The sequence below is a fragment of the Arachis stenosperma genome, chromosome 7 (assembly GCF_014773155.1).
Source record: "Arachis stenosperma cultivar V10309 chromosome 7, arast.V10309.gnm1.PFL2, whole genome shotgun sequence".
Taxonomy (NCBI): Eukaryota; Viridiplantae; Streptophyta; class Magnoliopsida; order Fabales; family Fabaceae; genus Arachis; species Arachis stenosperma.
Genome location: NC_080383.1, coordinates 3,968,695 through 3,991,187, shown reverse-complemented (window position 1 = coordinate 3,991,187; position 22,493 = coordinate 3,968,695). Strand labels below are relative to the sequence as shown.

General features: G+C 30.2%; 1 protein-coding gene, 1 long non-coding RNA gene and 1 pseudogene across 3 annotated transcripts; 2 read left to right on the top strand and 1 right to left on the bottom strand.

Annotated features, from left to right (window-relative positions):
* The first annotated feature begins 551 nt into the window (after positions 1 to 551).
* Positions 552 to 2,869, top strand: LOC130941602 (uncharacterized). Of its 2 annotated transcripts, none has more exons than XR_009070657.1 (3): positions 552 to 753; positions 1,149 to 1,299; positions 1,546 to 2,869. It is a non-coding gene; the product is annotated as an uncharacterized LOC130941602 (long non-coding RNA). The 2 variants fall into 2 exon arrangements; XR_009070656.1 differs by having other exon boundaries at positions 557 to 753; positions 1,115 to 1,299.
* A 2,607-nt stretch (positions 2,870 to 5,476) lies between these two features.
* LOC130941494 (integrin-linked protein kinase 1) lies at positions 5,477 to 9,761 on the bottom strand. The gene is made up of 12 exons (XM_057870024.1): positions 9,255 to 9,761; positions 8,563 to 8,637; positions 8,371 to 8,466; positions 8,202 to 8,287; positions 7,986 to 8,106; positions 7,401 to 7,480; positions 7,174 to 7,236; positions 6,920 to 7,038; positions 6,641 to 6,726; positions 6,332 to 6,453; positions 6,102 to 6,213; positions 5,477 to 5,961 (listed from the first exon to the last, which is right to left on the bottom strand). The coding sequence occupies exons 1-12, from the start codon at positions 9,570 to 9,572 to the stop codon at positions 5,866 to 5,868; spliced, it is 1,374 nt and encodes a 457-aa protein (XP_057726007.1). The 5' UTR covers positions 9,573 to 9,761; the 3' UTR covers positions 5,477 to 5,865.
* Positions 9,762 to 14,865: 5,104 nt separating this feature from the next.
* On the top strand, positions 14,866 to 19,593 carry LOC130941418 (serine/threonine-protein phosphatase 5-like; annotated as a pseudogene).
* The last annotated feature ends 2,900 nt before the right edge of the window (positions 19,594 to 22,493 follow it).

Sequence of the window (22,493 nt, the reverse complement as noted above, 5' to 3'; positions counted from 1 at the left end):
TTAATACTTTAATTCATATTTACAATCTGTCAAGCTACATAGATTATTCTATAAAAAAATTAATTTTTTATTGATTTTATATAAAATAACTAAAATTTTTAGTAAAAATTCAGGTGTAGTCGACTTTATGTGAAGTTGATAACGGCTATCAGTTATCAAGAACGACTATCAACTTTAAGTCGACTGTACATGGGTTTCTACCAAAATTTTTATATTGCGTCTTAAATTTACTACTAAAACATCTAACAGATTTTGAATTTTTTTTATATATTGGTATAATTTAAAAATATACAATACAAAGGGAACATATTGTCAATACTAGGAGAGCGTATTGTACTTTTTCTACCATTTTAAAAAACACCATAAAATCTAATGATTAAATATTATACCAAGATTTTTTTAATATACAAAAAAATTAACCGCAGATTTTTACTTACAATAATTTTAAAAGTACTTGTTAAAGTTATTAGTAAAAGACTTTTAAATTATTTAATATATTATATATATATATATATATTTATTATAAAAAGCATATAAATTTTTATTGTGGTGTAATGCTTTATGCTCTAATCTCACACTTGGAGGGTACTTTGTCTTTTGATCATTGTGGTGTTTGTGTTGTGTATTCTTTTCTTCATCTTTAATTTTTTTTCAGCTCTTCTTATCTCTTATCTTATGCACTTCCATAATCCAAAGTAGTATCTGTCTTTCTAGCTAACCATTGAAAACATTCCAAAACCAACCTCTCATCAGGTATGTGCCTATGCTAACAATATTCTATATTCCTCATACTTTTTTTTTCAGCTTTGGAACTGTTTTCATTTTCTATTCTAAATTATGCTTATCAACTGTTTGTTGATTTGCTTAGCTTACTTTCTGATATGATAATCATTCTTCATTTTATATAATATGTACTGTTCCAGTCTAAATTCAATGAACTTATTTCAGTAAGTGTATGATGGATATAGTTGGTAGTAAAGAAATGGATTTGCAGCTTTACTTTTTGTCAAACACTAAACAAAGCAATGATTTTTTCTGGAAGAACTTGGTGAACTGTAATAGTACTGATTAATGGTTTCACTTACTCATTGAAACTTCAACAACCTGGGATAAGATTTGAGATTAAAATCAATGGTTATTGGAGTTAGATTGGAGATGGTTTGAAGAGGGGAAAGTAGGAGGAGGTGAGCATTTACAAGCTTTGATAGTTGGTGAAACAGGACCTACAGTTCAAGAACCCTCTCTCATCAAGGTCCCCCACAACCATTAATTGAAGCTCAAAAACAACTGAAGCACAAGGTAAACAGAAACTAGACCCCCCCATCATGACTCATCAAATATTATTGGATCAATTTACTGAAATTATTCTTGTGATAGAAAAGAATTTCAAATATGTTTGGGGCAATATGCAGAAGAGAGGGTTGTTAGTGGATTAGCAACTTATAATTATAACTGTTTTTTTTTTATATTTTTTTTTGTTGATATTTGATAATGAACAATTAATATATCTGATGAGGTACCATTTTTATGCTTGTTTGGAAGCAGATGGATTTGGAGTTTATCTCTGAAGTTCTATATATCTAGGATGTACATACAGTAGCAACTTGGCATCTAAGATTCACATGAATGGAATTTATGGAAAGAAAAAAGCTAAGGACAAAAGCAAATTAAATTATCCCATACCTTTAGAACTTTTCAAACTCTGTGTGTGTTGGAATTTATGCAAAGAGTGATGAAAATATGAGGTGGAGATGCTCCAACATGATACTATGATACAATAATGGATAAGGTAGATATGTATAATTATGAAAGCTGGTTGGCTATAGTTACTCCTAGAATTCTAACTTCTACTAACTCACTTCACATATGGCGGCTAGTTACTATGTATTTTAATTATTTAGATTTTTTCTACATTTGTGGCTTTCATATCTAAGAGACTTCTAGATAGTATCTCTTATTATAAGGTAAATCCAATTATTGTCTTTGATTGTTTTAGGAAAATGGGCATCACTAATTCATCAGAGACATAGTACTTATTATTATTGGAGGATCAATTCATAATCTGAGTCTTTGGATTGACAAAAATCTTTTCAGTAATGCAGTAGACAATAATTCATTCAATCTTTAGTGTTACATATGTGAGATTGCTAGAGTTAATACCCAGAATATCATCAGCTCATCAAGGATTAGTAGCTCACCTACACATAAAATGTGAGCACCTAATCTATCTTAAATTTTGGGATTGACAAATTTTCAAGATTTGGTGCAGAATATGTAGAAAGGATTCAAAATTCAAAAGATATACCCGAAGAAAGGTGGATTTGAATATAATTAATACTAGGATAACTGTTTGATTAAGTTTGCAGTTTCATGAATGGAAAAAACAGTTATCTAATGATTAGTGATACAGTTATCTTGGTTATTGAGTTGTTTTTGCTGAATTGTACGATTTTGAAACTGAAAAAGCATTGATTTGGAATGTGAAAATATCATTCTGTAATTGCCATGATGCAAGGAGGATTTATTTTGTACTTGTCCCAATAATGCTCTCAATGGCTACTGATCAAGGTTGATTTTAGCATAAAAGAAATATTTTATGTACTCATATTTGTCTTGTAGAGCCATTGCATGGGATTAACACAACATTATACGGAAACTATTTGAATATAAGAAATTAGGAATAGTGATGGAAGTTATAATTTTTTGTGCTCAAGAGGTGGAGTTACATGAAATTGATAATAATCACATGAGCTAATACTTAGATTAGTATTTATTTATTTTAAATCCCCAGCTAGACAATTATATGCAGCTTAACTGATACACTGATTATAAATTATAATCATGAATTTTTTATTTTTTTTTTATGGCTTCTATAGGCTGAAGATTGGTAGAGAGGTCAAAGATGCTATGCTAGAATACTGGGTTTGGTTTGTTACTTTGTTTTTAACAACTCTCTGAATGGTTAGAATAAGTGTTTGTACTTGATGACTATGACTATGAATATGTTTGCATATTAATAACAGGCTGTTATATTGTTGATTTTATTTGGAAGACATGATATGATTGATGGATATGAGTAATAGTTCCCACTTTTTGACTATGATATTTTAATTTCTTTCTGTCCGTTAGATTAGCTTATACTTACTATTAGAAAACAGTAATAAGCTTATAATTAGTCTTTGTCTAATTCTTATTGTTAATTAGACTTCATATCTTTAGCTTGGCCGCATGTCCTTTTGTTTTTTTTTTTTAATATGTTATCTTGGAAATTTAATAAATGAGATATTTCATTATTTTTGGGTTTGCAGCACATTTTTTTTTTTCATATCATGGTAAGATCATGCTTTTGTCTCTTGTAACTTTTGTCAATTTTACATGTTTGGAGTAACAGTCTCAAGAGGATGCAATTACAATATATGCACGATTGAACGTATTAGATTATATGTCATATAAGATAGGAAAGCTTTTAAATATATCGGTACACTGGTATTTCATAAATTTTGACAGTTAATTTTAATTATATATATTATATATTTTTTATAATTAAAATCAACGATTAAAAATTACTAAAACACCAGTATACCGGTACATTTTAAAATTTTCGTATAACATAAATTTATATAGAGACCTATACTAACTGTAGTCTATAGGATATGACGAAGCATACTCATGAAATTAATGTGATTTAGATGTCAATATTAGGCATACACTAAAAATTATTGGTTATTAATCAATCATTGTATATAAAAAAAATTATTTGATATTTTATAAAAAAAATATTATGCTATATGCTATTACAAATAAATTAGGTTATTCATTTATTATAAATTTAATTATTTTACTAAGATAGATTTTACTTATTTTGATGATTGATTATTTAATTAAAAAGTAAATTTATATATAAATATATATTAACTAGTACATGGAGTAGTTTTGTGTAGATATTCAACACGATCTCTTTAAGTTTGTTTTCTCTTTTATTTTTTCTTTTTAAGAATTTCCTATACATAAATTTTTTTCTGTAGTTTTAATATAGTTGATGTTGAACCTCAAACCTCTAGGTGAATTATAGTTTACTTTCCACCGACTAAGAAGATTGACAGCAATAAATAATAAATTGATCAATATTTTTTCTTTAAAAAAAAAAAAAGAACAAAGGGAAGCATGTTACATGTTGGAAATCTCAAGTAATATATAATAGTAAAAGACTAGAAGGGTGCTTATCCAATCCAATCCAAGAAAAGGTGTAAATTGAAAGGGTGGAAAAGAGTAGCAGTGCATGTTCAATTATTCAGCATAATCCAAATGGGAATGGCACCCAAATAGGAAAATGCTATTTAGCTATAATGGTCCTACACACAAGCTTCCCTTTTCTTTTTTTCTTTTCTTTCCTATCTTTCCCACATTCTCAACACCATATATCACTTAATTGTCTTCATATATATGTGTGTGTGTGTCAACATTTCACATGGCAATATGACACGTCAGAAACTTCTGTTTATCTTTATAAATGCAACATTCTATGAAAAGAAGTATGAATATTTGCATGCAATAAGTTTGGTATGTTAATAATGAATAGTGAAAAATGAAAATGATAGTAATAAACTTGCACATATTATTACTATTGGTCTAGTCAGTGATTTTTCAGGTAGTAATGTCTGAGAGAACATGAGCAATGGTGAAAAGGAAACAAGTTGAAACACTGTTATTTTCACTCACTATGTTATACGTTAGTTGAATTCCTATGATCTTGACAACTGAAAAGTAATGAAAGGTAATAATATATATGGTCCCCCCCAACCACCTTAACATTTTTTTTCTCATTAATTGGAGGAAGCTAGTGTCATATCATTCTACTATTGTGATTTGCAAAATCGTTATGTGTTGAAAATTCAGTACTGCAGAATCACAAGTATAAAACTGTAGTAGCCTCTCATCTCATTGAAGATGCTCAGCAACACTGATGAGAATGAAGGACATATATTCAATGTCATTACATGCTTCATCAATTTGGTATATATTCACAATGAATATGTATACATAACACAACTTATGTCTGAAATTCATCTTATTTTGGGAAAAATGAATATGTATAAGTATAAAGGTAATTTTATTTGAAAAGGAAAATTATTGTCATATGACAAAAAAGAATGTAAAATTCATTAACCATATTCAAAGATATATAAGATGACAGGAAGTCTTTAAAAGAAATCTTGAATCCATACTAGAAAGAATATACAACTGAATTTGTGAAGAAAAAGAAGGGGAAAAAAACATTTACCAGTAAACAAGAAGATAAAAATTTGGTCGGCAAGGTATGTAACGATTAAAATAAATAATAAAAAAAAAATTGCAGGTGTCACTCATCAAGTTTGTTTGTATTCATAAAAGGTCAAATGAAAAAAGAGGCACTCACACCAGCTACCACAAATGGCTCAGCAACCATATAGATGTATCCATCAACATCATTAAGGATATTTATTCACAAGGTTTGTGTCTATAACCACATTCATTTGGAGCAACATCATCATTGCAGAAGAAGAAACTTGACTATATTACTACAAACTACAAAGAAACTTGTTTTTGCTTCAATTGTGCAAGAAACAATCACCATATCCACAAACACTTTAATTTATGCAGATCCATGTAACATGTCAAAACTCATGCTTAACTATAAATGTAACCAGAATTGACAAAAGGGTCGGTATAAAAGCTGCCAACTGGCCCAAGCATGAAGCCAAAATGTCAAATTTAAAACTAGGAGTACAAGTATGAAGTATATACAAAAAGCTATATATGGATGCATGTAGTGTATACGTATTGTAAACCAGATTCAAAGTGTAAAATCAAAATTCTTGCAGTTAATTATCTTGGCGTAGAGCGAGATGATCGGCTATTCGGGCTTGTGCGATATCCTCTAAACAGGGCCTCCAGACGCTGAATGCATGTAGGAGTCTGAACCTGTGTATCATGCCCGAGGAAAAATGAATCACATTCTGATGCATATAATAATTAAGATAACTTACAGCATGAGGAGGAAAAAAATGGAGGTGGAAACTGGTCTTGAAAATTGAAAATTCTTTCAGATGAATGAGATATACCTTCCAACGCTTCTTTTGATCATGATGGTAGTTGATGTCTTCTAATCTCCCAATTATTTGGCTAAATGTTGGTCTTCTGTAAGGTTTTTCATCCCAACATTCCTCTATTAACCTATGGAACAATAAAATTTTCAGGAAACATGAAACTTCTTTTAGAATCTTACTTATGAGGTATTATGAAACTCAGCATTGAAATCTGCAGCCAATAACATGTATTTAGCGTTACTCACTGCCTAAGTCCATAAGCATAAAGCTGGGGTGAAGCTTTAAATGGCGGACGTTCATTTTCAACATATGCTTTAGGAACTTCATTTTCTGACTTTGCATAAAATGGTGGATAACCTTCAATCATCTAAAGTAACAAAAAACCAATGCGTATTCAGTCAACAATTTGTTAAGCATCTCCACAAATGACGACTCAATGGTGTGAGCACTTCATATATTCTATTTCGGAATTGCACTTCTTTAGTGCTTGACATGAATGGTCCACCTGAGCATGGGGAAGAAGAAACCAAAAAAGAAAAATAGAGGAAATTTACCTCCTGTAGTATTAGAGCAAATGAAAACACATCTACTTTAGTGTCATATTCCTCATTCTTGTAAACCTCTGGAGCAACATAGCGCCCTGTTACACAGTTGAATCACTTCAATAATATGAACTACAAAAATCAGACCAAACACTAACAGAACCAAAATGAAGTGTAACAGCAATTTCCAGTTTTGAAGGGTATGCAACAATAACATTGCAGAGTGCATATGACAACCCTCATGATAAACTATGAATATTACAAGAGACCCCACAAATGAAGAAAGCATACATGACGTATCCTGGCTTGTCACTGGTTTGTCTTCTTTGACTGTTTTTGCAAATTTCAGCAACTTGCTGACTCCAAAGTCAGCAACTTTCAGATGCCCAGAATCATCCCGAAGAATATTTCTGTTACCTTACTCATGTACAATGGAGGAACTTTAAACAGTTGCAATCATTCAAGAATTAATAAGATAATTCGTGGTAGTTCATGCCCATGTTGAAAGAATAATAAGATCAGCTGATGGATGGCAGGAAACTTACGGAGGTTCAAGATCTCGGTGTATAATGGCTTCTGGTTTATGTTCATGCAAATAATTCATTCCCCTGCAAATATTTCATTTATTACAAGCATCAAATTGCAATTTTTTTACTCGAGAGATTTTCTTTTTCCCCTTTTATCTGACATTCAATTGTTCAAAACACAAAAATAGCAAACCAATACAAAGAATAAATAGTTAACTACACAAGAGAAGATGCTGTTGACTGACCTAGCTATATCAAGTGCAAATTTTACAGCTGTTCCTGGTTTTAATGCACCTTTCCGCTTCAAGTAAGTGCGAAGATCTCCCTGGGAAGATAATAATCCATTCCAAATTGTTAGGGAATGCAATTGAGAGATGGAAAGCTTAGTTAATCACTTACGTATTCACAGCTACTATTTCACATCTATATGCATTCCCTTATTTCCAAAACTTTGCAAAGATGAAGTGGAATCACAAATATAAAGAAACAAAACTTCTGTAAAAAGCCTAATGCAGGGAGGGGCAGATATCAAGAAATGAGTACATATAAAGTGGCATTTGCCATTGATACATAACTTCCTTTACGCAAACTATTTATGGCTTCTAGATGAACCATATATTGATGTGCTCAAGGAAATGATTGCTGGAAATACATGAGCTCCTATCTAATGATGGATTTCCAGAAGCAATATTGGAAATATCCTCAACAAACATATGAGCTCATATTTAATTATTTGAACAATATTCTCCTAACTATGATTTAGTATGGGGAACCAACCCATAGGATTTATTCAAAGCTTTTGTGATAGCCAGTGAAGGATAAAGGCTAACCTGTGGCAAATATTCCGTGACAATTATCATCGGGGTGCTTTGTGTTACAGCACCTAAAAACTGAACTACATTTGGATGCCGAACTTTCTGAAGTAACGCAAGCTCATCGTGAAATGCCTTCCTGGGAGACAGTCAAGAGCATTAACAACTATGAAAATACATAACTTGATAATTCAATTGACATGAATAAATAAAAGATTGATTAGACCAACCCACACTTTATCATCATCAGTGAACACTTCCTCCTCAAGAGTTTTGACAGCAACCTTAATTCCACGCCACAATGCAATACGGAAAGTTCCCTAAAATGATAACATAGTCAAGATAAAATGTAAAATGGAAAAAACAATAAGAGTGATATTGAAGCTATAAATAGTTCCATTACCTTGGTTATCCCAACACTATTTGTAAAATCGAGTTCTTTAGGATCAATCTCATATTCGGGGACTTCACGAGCATTTTGGACATGCATAGGAGCAACCTATCAAAAGTGAGTAGTAGAAAGATATATGAGTTTCTGTAATAGCTCCAATGGGAACTATATATACTTATATAGGAACTGAATCAAAAAACATACCGGGGGTTTTGCACCATGTTTCTCCAAAAGCTTTACAACATCATGATTTTTATAGTACATTGCATCAGCTAAAGGCTGAGAAACAAACCAGAAAGTTAGCATTAGATCACACACCACTTTGCACATAAAAATTCAGCAGAAAATAGCCCAGTTTGCAACACTAAATATTAAATCCAACAGAGCATATATAAAACTATTTTGTTTGCCAGTTAACACTTAACATTAACATTAACGTCATGATCTAAAGATCACTTTATATATAAAAAATAAATAAAAACTACTATCTGTACCCCAAAAATCAGCCGCCAAATGCTACTTTGAATTTGTGTATAAATAATACAAATGTTGTTAATGTATATTTTGTATTCCAACAAGTATTCTATACAAGAGTGACTAGTTTATGGTGTACACTTAGCATAGCTAAAAAGAAAAATGATTACAATGTAAACTAGAAAGTTTCAGATTTTATAAACTCAGCTGAACTGCTGAAGTACAACCTTTTTTTAATCAACAATTCACAATATTTACTGAAAATAGAAACATTTCCTTGATGGACAAAATGTATTTATTTTTTTTATAAAAAAAAAAGAAACTATTTTTTCATGCACATTCCAGAAAATGAACTAAATACTACTACAAGACAAATACTCTTAATGAGTACAGGAACAACATGCATGATAGGGTGAAATTACCGTGCTGCCCCAGCGGTCCCTGGGGTCAACCTCAGCGCCATTTTGTAGCAACAAGTCAACGACGTCGGTGCGGCGCTGGCAGGCGGCGACGTGGAGGGCGGTGCGGCCGTCAATGTCCCTGAAGTTCACGTCACTGCCGAAATCTAACAGCTCCTTAATCCCTTCCAAGTCACCTTCGTTGGCAAGGTACATCAGCCGCACGGATTCGTCAACTGCCTCGGAGCAGAAGTCATCGCCGCCGCCTCCGGAGGAGCGGTCCGGCGCCATGGAGGATTGTCTGCCGAGTGAGAAACGGCGCTGAAGCTTCTTGGTTTCCATGGAATTGAGAATGTAGATAGAGAGCGCGGGAGCTGGAGGTGATTGAAGTGAGAGTTGGGAATTGAAATGAGGATTTTGGAGCGAGAAAGATTCGAGCTTTATTCTCGGCGGTGGTGGTTGTTTGTTGGAGAAGAAAGGAGAGAGAATAGAGAAAGAATCTCTTTTAGTTTTTTTTGTTGTTTGTGTGTTGCGTAATGCGTAGTTTTTCAGTTTCAGACTCTATTTTTTTCTTTCTTTAAATAATTAGAGATAGAATAACTTTAATTAGGGCTGCACATGGAATAGAAGGGATAATTAATATCTGTGTATCTTCATTGAATTCGAATTTTACGGATATTATTTGATCTGTATATTTTATATAAATAATATAGTTTAAAAAATATAAATTTTAATATAATATAAATTTTAGTATGTTATTTTATAAATTTTAAGATAATTTTTTAAATAAATTAAGTAGAAAAAAAAATTATTTAATTACATATTTTAAATACTAAGATACATATGCATTTTTTCATAATTCTATATAAATTAATATTATAAAAGCAGATTAGGAAAAAATGTAAATCACTATTGACAGCTGCGGTTTAAGTATATTAATCATTGTAGACAGCAGCTATTTCTATGGAACGAGATTTAGTCATCAAGGCAGTAGCGGCAGTTTATGTGTATTGGGTGTTGAATGTAAATTGCGGGAGACAGTAACAGTTTACGTGGAGCATAATTGTCAGAACTGAATCAGTGATCGAACCACCAATCAGGTTAACTGAATCAGTGATCGAACCACCAATCAAGTTATTGGGTCACTGGATTATTGGTTCAACCAGTGAATCACTAGTTGAACCAATTAACCCGGTCCTATGTAAATAAAAAACAAAACATAGTCAAAAATTTAAAATTAAAATTTAGAATACATGTTTTTACTAATATTTTAAAAAATATCTAACTATTCTAAAACAATATAAAACAAAAATAATAAGTATTTTATTAATTTTACTCTATCATAAATATTTTTATTTTGTTTTTATATTAAAATAACTATTATTTTTTAATTTTAATAATTTATTAATTAATTTATATCTATTATACTATTATATACTACAAGTATTTATTGAAAAATAATATTAATAGATATTATATAATTATAAAAAAATAAGTGAGTTTGTAATTAAAATTAAAATAAATTATTTGCTGAAAGATATCTATTTGTATTTTAATTTGCATATGTATTAATAACAAGTAAGTCGGCCTCATGGTTCTGCTATATACGTAAACTGCGGCTACCAACAGCGATTTGCATTCTCCCCTAATTGGCTACTATCAACAGCGATTTTTACAGAATTATGAAAAATGCATTTGCGTCTTGGTATTTAAAAATGTGTAATTGAGTAAATTCTTTCCTACTTATTAATTTATTTAAGAAAATTATCCTGAATTTTATGATATATTGTTTTTAATTTTTTATGTTATACTTCAACTTAGAATAATTAAATTTAGATCTTGTATTATTATTATTATTATTATTATTATTATTATTTGTTGTTCAAGAAATTTTATATTGATTATATTTTAGGATTAAATAGGTTTAAATAGGTGAAAAATAAATTTTTTAAATATTTTTTTGTAAAAACAGTCAAACAAAATTTTAAAACAGTTTTTTTTTAAATTATGCGAATATACCCGAATCTCGATATCCGATCTAATATAAAAAAAATGCAAATATCATATTTTGATCCAATCTTAATAAGTGCGGTACAGATTGAATAAAATTATAGGTTATATCCTATCCATGTATAACCCTAACTTTAATGCAAGTTGAGTTATTTTATAGTTTGTATATTTAAAAAAATTATCATTTTTTATGTTTTTTTTTTAATCAATTGAAGCTTATCTTCTTCAACAAAATTTTCCTTTTGACATTTTTTTTACATTGAATACACTTAAATATATCATTTTGGATGATTTTTTAATAAATTTAATAATTTTATTGAGTTTTGTAGTTTTATTAAATATATATATATTTTAGTTGAATATTTATATTATTTTTTATTTTATAATTAAGTTGTTTTTGTATTAAAAATATTTAAATTAATAAAATATTTTTTTTAGTATTCTAAAAAATATGTGGTAAAAAATTTAGTTAGATTTTAATTATAGATATCTTTAATTTGTAAAAAAATATTTTGTTAATTTTAGTATTTTTTACATTAAATAAGATCTAATTATAAAATTAAAAATAATAGAAGAACTCAATTAAAAGAATATATAAAAATATAATTGTAAATTTAGTCAAATTATAAACATATATAACCAAAGTAATTAAATCTTTTAAATAATAGCAATGAAAAGTGGTTATTTTTAATAAAGTTAAACTTAATATATATGACAATAACATAATAATAATCTACGATTAAATAATTATAGTTTAATTTTGATGTATTAATACAGTCGTGCAATCATAATCATTTTTTGTTATGATTATTTATACGGACAATGTAAAATGTAGTTATTTTTGCTAATATGACATTATATAATTAAATATATGTGCAAAATAATTTTATACTAATAATATATTAAAATTAAATTTATAATAATTATCCGTTGTTATAATGATAGTATATATATAAATTAAATTATGAATTTAGTTTTAATGAACTGTATTAAATCAGGTATTTAAGTGACCTTTTAAATTATAAATGTAAAAAATTGATTAATATCGCTGATATAATACATTAATACTTTTTGTCTAAATTCTTTTCATAAAAGTGAATACATGTATTTAAGTTTGATGATGTGATCAAACAAATTTAGTGATATAGTGAAGTATAGGAAGGTATTTATATATAAAGGTTTTATACCATTAATAATATGAAATTCAAGCTAAATCATTTATCATTATAGTCACGAAACTATATATTTGTATCTATATTTATTTTTTTAAACATACACCTTAATCTTTGACATAGTTATCTGTTTTAGCATCATAATTATATTAATTAATCTATCCTAAGAATTGTGTGTATGAATTCTGTTTTAAGGGCTGATGTATATTTTTACTATCTCTGAATCTTAAATTAGTTAAATCCAACACCTTATTTAATGAGACTAAATGTCAAGTTATTCTAGAAACTAAATGATGAATATTTATTTTTTGATGTAAACTATAAGAAGGATATTATTAAAACAAAATTAATTTTAATATATCGTCAGTGTAAAATAATTTTATACGCATATCTAATTACGTAATATTTAATTATCTTTTATATTAATAATGTAAATAATCATCTAAAAAAACGAATGTAATTATATAATTATGTAAAATATTTTAATACATTAAAAATAAACTCTATTTAAAAAAATGGTTAAATTGTGAAGAAGTTTCCTTTCTTAAAAAATTGACAATTTATCAATTCCCTGTATATTACTCTGGAATGGGTGAGGTGTGTACTCATCACCATTCGAAAAGATAAGAATTGAAAGAAAAAGGAGGGTGAGGGAATTATTGTTCATTCTTTATTTCAATCTCAAAATTAAAGATGATTCTTTGAATTGGGCCACAAAATTGACTTCTTGTTCCTTCTCCATTGACATTGCTTTTGTTTTTGTGTGATTTAAATTTATGCTCTTATCAACATAAAGTCCTATTCATGTTGATGTCACTTCCTTTTACACATTCCAAAGTCATAATCTAGCTACAAAAAGGAATAGGGAACTATCATCTTTGTTTTGGTATCATAATCTAACTAATTTAAATTTATTTTGTCACTATTTATTTTTATCCAATCTATTTCCCATGTCTAGGGTCAATAAGATAATTGTTTATTCAATCTCCTATATATCTTCTATGCATTTTGAAAAGTTAAATTAAGATAGACATAAGTATACTATCTTCTTTTAATAGAGATTTAAATTTGTATCTTTTTTTTCTTTTTGAGTTTTAAAATTGTATCTTCATTCTTATGAGAAATTAAGCTACTTATCATTTATCAATATATATTATTGGACAATTACTTCATAAACTAATAAATTAATTGCAATATTGCACACAGACGCACAAATTAACTTTTTAAAATAGGTCTTTTGCAATTTTACATGAGAATAACTTTTTTATATTTATATCATAACAATACCCTACAAAAACATTCTTCTTTGTTAACATCTTTAGTGGTATTATGTATGTATATAAAAAGTGTGTTATTTGTTTATGTTATTTAAAAAAATGTATGTTAAGCATACTAAATTTAAATGTGATGGTATAAAACAAGACTTTAGATGTTAGATAAAAATAATTTAATTTTTCTGTTAGTTTCTATAGTTTTATTAAATTTTTAATTAAGTTTATATATATATATATATATATATATATATATATATATATATATATATATATATGGTTTAATTACTCTGTTAGTTCTTATAGTTTCGCGAAATTTTCAATTAGGTCCCTATACTTTTTTTCCTTTTAATTGAGTCCTTGCACCAAAGTTTTTTTTTAATTGGGTTCCTAAACTTTTTTTCCTTTTATTTAAGTCCCTATACCAATTTTTTTTTAGTTAGGTCCCTATAAAATTAAGTCAATTACTACTAAAAAGGACTTAATTGAAAAAAAAATTTAGTATATGGACTCAATTAAAAAGAAAAAAAATATAGGGACCTAATTAAAAATTTCACGAAACTATAGGGACCAACAGAGTAATTAAACCTATATATATATATATATATATATATATATATATATATATATATATATATATATAATTGATTTCTACTTTTTAATTTTGTAATTGGGACTTTGTTATGTAAAAAATATTAAAATTAACAGAATATTTATCCTAAAAAATATATAGTCAAAAGATCTAATTAGGTTCTTAATTATGGATACTTTTAATTTACGAAAAAATATTTAATTAACTCTAACAATTTTTAACTAGAAAGAATCTAATTACAAAATTAAAAATAGTGTAAAAACTTAATTAAAAAATAAAAAATATAAATACCTAATTATAAATTTAGTAAAACTATCGGACCGATAAAAAAATTAAACCATTAAGAAACAAGTTAAAAGTTTAGAAATAATAAATAAAGTGACCAAGTGAATATCAAGATGGCATACTTAGAGCTCATTCTTCGGTTTTTTTTTTCTAAATATTTTTGGGCCTAGTTATTCATGGTTGGATGAGAGAAATAAAATAGTGGCCTCATTTGAGAAATTGGGCTAGGCTCAATATCAGGCCCAATAAGCCCATAAATCGCCTTGTATTTTCAGCTTCAGGAGCCCTCAAGAGCAGACGCCGGTAACACCTTTTCTTTCTCATTCTCTTTCTCTCTTTCGCTGCTTCACTTCTTCACCGAGCTTCCATTTCAAAGGTACCGGTTTCTATCACTGATTTCAATAACCATGTTTTTCACGTGTTCTATTTCAGTATTCTTTGCATGTGTTCTTCACCCGTTGGTTCCTTACTTTATAGTAATGCTACATATTATTGCTGGAAAAATAAAATTTGTTTTTTCAGCGTTCGTGTTCATTACTTATGTTCATTCTGCATATGCATATACCCCATATTCAAAAAATTGATTTTTTAACATTATAATGTTTTTTAGTTGTCTGTTTTGGTTGGTCCCTGTTTTGTCTTTTTCTGAGTGTTGTTTGTTCTGATCATTCATTCTGGGAAAAAAGGAAGACTTGTTAGTGTTTGAAATAGGAAAACAGAATCATTGTGATCATCCTGCTTCTGATAGTGATATTATATTAAGTTTTTTGAATGCTTTCAGTGGAAGTAGGAGACAAAGATGATTTGGGAGGACGCTGACGTTAGAGCTTCTTTGTCTTTTGAATTGGCTCTATTATTCTATCTAATTATTTGATTGGAAAAAGAAAGTTTTTTTTTATATATTTTTTTAGAAAGGGGAAAAAGGAAAAAGAACAGAGAAAGGGGGGGGGGGGGGGGGCTAAATTGCAATTTCTGCTATCATATATTGTTGTTATTGCATGGCTGCTTCTACTACGACCTTCCATTGTGGTGATTTCTACCTGTTAGTCTAAACTAGAGGTTTCCGAATCACGAATTTCTGATATAGCTCCTTCACTTGTAAAGACCTTTTTTTTTTTTTCCGGATTAGTAGTTGAAGTTTTACCCTTTCTGAGTTCTCTGTTTTATTCTAACAGGTCAAGCATTATAAAGTGAGAATTGGAAAGATGGATGTAGTTATATTTTGAAGTTATTCAGTGTATGCAACAAAGGTTCTCTCAATATGGAAGCTGACAATTCTAACATTTCGAAAGCTGAAGAATTCAAGCGCTCTGCGAATGAAGCATTCAATGGTGATTAATGCTTATTCTACTTTTCGACAATATGATCCATTTACTTTCTTCAGCTGAATAATTGAGTTTGCTCAATTTTATCCGTAGTATATTAGTATTCGGTAGTTTATTGAATAGCAAATATCGGAAGTGTATGGAACAGAATTAATGTTGTCATCTTTTCCTTTTTCATTAATTGTTGCATATGATGTTATACTGCAAAGGAGCTGGTACATGGTGCTTTCCACCTTTTCTTTATATTTTGTTTTATTTATTTCAAAGACTGATCATCCAATGTTTTTGCTTTTCAGCTCACAAATTTACTCAAGCTATTGAACTATATACGCAAGCTATTGAACTAAACGATAAAAATGCGGTTTACTACGCTAATCGTGCCTTTGCACATCTTCGGCTTGAGGAATACGGTAGTGCCATACAAGATGCTACAAAGGCTATTGAAGTTGATCCTAAATACTCAAAGGTGCTTCACTTCCTAGAACTTTACGTTTGCTTGCATTAGTTATCTACCAAAACTTCTGTGTGCTGATTATGGTTACTTATTATAGGGGTATTATAGGCGAGGTGCAGCTCATCTTGCTATGGGAAAATTCAAGGAGGCTCTAAAAGATTTTCAGCAGGTAATTATATGCAATTATAAATGTCTGTTTTCTTAAAAAGGTTGCAGGTCATGGCTCATTTAAATATAAAACTGTGGTTTTGCTACATTGCTGAATACATATAGGTTGGTACTCATTGCTTTCATTTTTCATGTTTCTAAAATAATAATATTTCTTTTTGTTTGGTGTTGTTTGTGAGATCTTTAAAGTCATGCAATTCTCTCTTATTTATTTGATCTGCCCTTTCATAACAACTTTGATTACCTCACTTATGATATTATTTAGCATATAATGTCCAAATGTGTTTAATCTGATTTTCTTATATTGAAATAGGTCAAGAAAATGTGCCCAAATGACACTGATGCATCAAAGAAATTGAAGGAGTGTGAAAAAGCTGTTATGAAACTTAAATTTGAAGAAGCAATTGCTGTGCCAGAGCATCAAAGACGTCCAATAGCTGACTCCATAGATTTCCATTCTATAGGTACTATGTTAACTATGGCATCCTCATCTATTCTATAGCTGTAGCAGTTATTCATTCGTGGGTATGAAAAAATTGGAGTTTGTTTTGATGCTAGATGTGGAGCCACAATATTCAGGAGCAAGAATAGACGGGGATGTTGTTACTTTGGATTTTGTGAAGAAAATGATGGATGATTTCAAGGATCAAAAGTGCTTACACAAACGGTACTTGAGCATAGGAGTTCATTAATAACTTTGAATTTCTTTAAGTGTTATCACTTACTAACTTTGCTGGTTTTGTCATGGTTCATGTATTAGTTATGCATTCCAGATTGTATTGCAAACCAGAGAAATGTTGAAAGCTTTGCCTTCTCTTGTTGATATAAATGTTCCCGATGGCAAACATTTTACTGTTTGTGGTGATGTGCATGGCCAGGTATGGATGTTTAAAGTTTTGTTAGCAATAATTCAAAAATAGAAAGTGTGTTGAGCAGATATGGATACTTGTGTACCACATCTTTGTGCAGACAAAGAGTAGGACTCCAGAAAAGAATTTATGTACTTAGAGAATGATTAACTTGAAAAGAAAGTTAAGTTTCGTCAATGATGTGGATTGTGTATTTTTGCTGTTACAGTAATGCCATTCATGATTAATGATGAAATATTAGTTTGTGTTATTTTTTCTAATTTGATATTTCTCAAATGTTGCTAATGTAATAACTTCTGTACATTCTCTCAAGCACAGTTAAATGTAATAATATTTTGATCCAAATGACCCTAGTTGCTTGCCTATCGTATTTGTTTTTAACTTTGTTTTCTTTCTTAATTATTTTCATTTATCTTTCGCGAATCCTGCAGTACTATGATCTCTTGAATATTTTTGAGCTCAATGGCTGTGCATGTGTCCTTCAGGTGATCCTCAGATCTTAATTAGTCTGAAAGCTTTGCTATATTTTCTTGGCACGTTATAAATTTTTATGCTCGTCAGGAATTGTTAGAATTGAAGAAAGTTTCTGATGATATTCGATGTTCACTTCAATCCCATTATGCTTCATTTTGATATTGAACCTCACAAATTATAGTGTTCAGTAGTGTAGTTTCAATTAAGTTATATACTTTTGTCTATGTGATTGGATTGGAACGAATCCTAGTGTACTCCCCAATCAGCTTCATCTATATTTATATTTTTCCTGTGAATCGCTACTTATAGTATTTTCATGTAAATTTCAGGCATGTATCTAGCTAGAGGAAATCATGAGAGTAAGAACATGAACAAGATATATGGTTTTGAAGGCGAGGTGCGCTCAAAGTTGAATGAAACATTCGTGGAACTGTTTTCAGAAGTATTTTGCTGTTTACCCTTGGCTCATTTGATAAATGAGAAAATTTTCATAGTTCATGGAGGTCTATTTAGTGTGGATGGGGTCAAACTGTCTGATATCCGAGCAATTGACCGATTCTGTGAGCCTCCAGAAGAAGGTTTTGATGCATCCTTTTTCCCCTTTCCATTTCCTCCTAACATAATAACATTACATACTAAAGGCATAAAAGAATGTATTCTTCCGCGATAGCATGGTAGTCTTATTTTCCTATCTTTGGCGTGGGTAGGACTGATGTGTGAATTGCTTTGGAGTGATCCGCAACCAATCCCTGGAAGAGGTCCAAGCAAGAGGGGCGTAGGTCTCTCTTTCGGTGCGGATGTCACAAAAAGGTTTTTGCAAGATAATAACTTAGGTATGTGTTCATTGATTTGTTGTTCTACTTGTTCTTTAATTCTTGACTTCTAACACCACCACTTCACAGATTTAGTTGTACGATCTCATGAAGTAAAGGATGAGGGCTACGAGATTGATCATGATGGTAAACTCATAACTGTTTTCTCTGCTCCAAATTACTGTGACCAGGTAATGAAACCCTCGTACTTCTGTTTAAACACCGCTTTTTTCGTACTAAATTTCATGGAACTTTACTCAAATGAATTGTCACGTTTCCGAGGTTAAAATCTAATCGCATCGATTGCTCATTGTATGCTGCAGATGGGTAACAAAGGTGCCTTTATTAAGTTTGAAGCACCTGCTTTGAAGCCTAACATTGTTACATTCTCAGCAGTGGTTAGTATCTTTTGTAATCTTAGTCTTCTCTACAATGTTCCAATTTTGTATATTTCATCAAATAAAATTTCCCGGTCTATGGAATTTATTTTTAAAGCTTCAAGCTTTAAATGCAAGTAACCTGATGCTGAGATTCTTGTGTTTTTGGATTTTGTTGAATTTTCAGCCACACCCTGATGTGAAGCCAATGGCTTATGCAAACAACTTTCTCAGGTTATTTTCATAGTTTTAGGTAGCTAACTGGAACTACTGATGCTTTATGCTTTGTGGTCTCTCTACTATGCCTCCAAAGATAGAATATACATAGATTTCTCTCTCTCTTTCTCTTGTTTTTTTTTTTATTTTTTTTTATTTTTTTAGTACATTGTTAGAATTCTTTTTTGTGCTTGTAATCCACTTGGTTGTTAAGTGTAGTTGTGTAACGAAATATTTAGTTATATCTTGTTTAGGAAGGTTAAATTATGGTCACTTGAAACTTGGTGATATTTTTCTACTTGGCTTGAATTTGAAGGAAGTTATTAGATTATTATGCATTTGTGGACTTTTATCTATTTAAATACTTGATATGTTAATTATAAAAGAGTAGGGAAGAATGTGTATATCTAAACAAAAAACGTTATGCTTAATGTACGTTAAAAATTAATTACTAAATTAGTTATTATGAATGTGTATATTTAAACATGTTGTTTTGTACATTTTTTAACTAAATAATTAACCACTAGAATAATCGAATGATTAGTAATTAAATTTGTGTTACAGTAGTATAATGATATTTTTTATTAAATAACAATTATGAATTTTTATGTGTGGTGGTTAATTGGTAATTATATTTTGTATATGCGTAATATGAAAGTATTATCTTAAGACATATATATCTTATGTTTATAAGGGCATGCTTAAATTTATTCAAATTTTATATTTTAAGGTTTTTTTTAATCCCCAATAATATCACTCTAAGTTACTTTGGGATATCTACTTTTCTTATGAGTTTCATATTTTACTTTATATTCTTAAAAATTAGTTTGAGCTTCATGTGAAACATTTAGTTTTGATAACATGATAAGATAATACATTAACACTAAAAAACATGATAAGATAACACATTAACACTAAAAAACAGAAACATGTTTTTGTATTTTGTTTAATAATAAAGTAGAATAAATTATAAAAATTTAATATATAATTTTTTTTATATAAAAAATTTAGAAAAAAATATAATTATAAAAATTTAATAAAAAAATTTAAAAATTTAAAAATAAGTTATGTTTTTTATTAATAATTTTATTTTTTAAAAAAAATAAAAAATATACTAATTTAGTATTTTTAGATATAATGTCTTTAATTACGTCTTAATATCCCATACCTATAGTCTTTATATTTAAATATAATTAAATAATTTAATTTTAGTATATTGATAGTATAATTTTTTATATAATTATTTAATTAGATTTATATATTTAAATGATTTTTTAATTATTAAATTTAAAAATTAATTATTTTTTATTGATGTAATAATAATATAATACATGATTGGATGGTCATGTACTCGGATTTTTTATTTATATAAATAAATTAAATATATTAATTATCGATTTCTATAATTTGTAGTATTTTTACAAAAATACGTAACATGTCACATTTTGTTTACAGTGTTAACGAATTGAACTTATGCATATTTTGTTTACAAAGTAAATGAAATACGGTAGTCAATACGATACCTGTGTATTTTGTTTGCACTGTAAACGAAATACAATAGGATAAACTTGCAGCAATTATAAAAGGGTGTGCAACTCATTGTATTTTTCACAACAAGTTTATCTCCTCCGCCTAAACCTTTTTCAAACCATTCATAATGTCTACTAGTAGTGTATATTTGGTTGTGTGTATCCCAATTGCCTAATAAGGAACGGGGATAACGGGATCGTGTTTGAGTGTGAGAATCCAGTGCTGCTGCGCACACAGCGAGTTGTCTCGTTGTCGGAGTTGAAGAGTCTGATATTGAGGCCCCCGATCAAAATGGGAGTAAAGAGATTGGGAGGATAGGGTATAGGATGCTAGTTCCGATGGGGAATGGAGTATTCCGATTTCGTCTGTTTTGGCTGCACGGCGACGATCATGTGCGGCTGATGTTTGACGTTCATGGCAGAATCACGTGTGAACAAGTGATGGAGCTCTCCGCAGAGGTTGGTGATGTTGGTGGCGGTGGATCTGGGCAGTCGGACTTTGTGCAGGATGATCGGTCCCTTGCACCACTGCCTATCCATGTTGCCCGCCTAGTTTATGAGATGGACGTTGACGGCGAGGAATCTGACGACGATTATGTTGCGGATAGCAACGACAGCGATTCCTCTGTAGATGATGATGAGGAGGAGCTTGTGCCCTACCCGGCAACCAATTCCGTCTTTATCGTCGGTGCCAAGTCATTATCATACGTTGGACATGGATGCGATGCAAGAGAGAAATCAATTTTTCAATACAGGTGAGGACGATTACAAGTTAGATGGGGTCTGGAGTTTAAGGTGGGCCACAGATTCAAGAGCAGAGAAGCAGTGCTGGAGGGGGTAAAGAATTACAACATCTGTCGGAGTGCAGAGTACCGAGTACTGGAGTCTGATCGATTAAAGTACCATGTGCGTTGCTGACAACATCAAACAGGCTGCCCATGGAGTCTTCATGTAGCTCTCCACCAAAATCTCAGATATTGGTTAGTGTACATGTGATCTGTATTCTCAGCGTTACTTTTATGGTAGATGAAGTCGTGATACAATTTTGGTTTATTCCTTTAGGGAGGTTCGTAAGGTGGGAGGCGCACACACGTGCCTTGCTCCCACGATGTTTCAGGATCACCGACAGTTGGACAGTACTCTCATCTGCCATGTCATCCTCCCGCTGATACAATCCAACCCGTCGGTGAGGATAGCCACCCTACAGGGAACAGTCAAACAAAGCTATCACTTAAAACCGTCTTATAGAAAGGTGTGGATGGTGAAGCAGAGGGCGATTGCGCAGATCTACGGTGATTGGGAAGAGTCATATAACAAGGTGCCCATGTTATTGCAAGCACTACAGAGCTGTTGTCCCGGAACAGTGTGTGATCTCAGTGTCGTTTCGTACTATGACGGGCCCCGCCTGGTGCGTAAATGCAGTATGTTTGACAAGATTTTCTGGGCCTTCCCAGCATGTGTGGAAGCCTTCAAACACTGCAAACCGTTCATATTTGTCGATGGTACGCACCTGTACGAAAAATATGGTAGAGTTTTGCTTCTAGGAGTAGCACAGGACGGGTACTTTAAACTTAATATATAAAAATTTAATATATTCTTGCATATATAATATATTATTTAATAAAAAAAAGTTACATTTATTAAATGGGAAATAACATAATTAAATGTGTTCGTGTATTTAGTTTGAATTTCGGTGACATAAATTACAT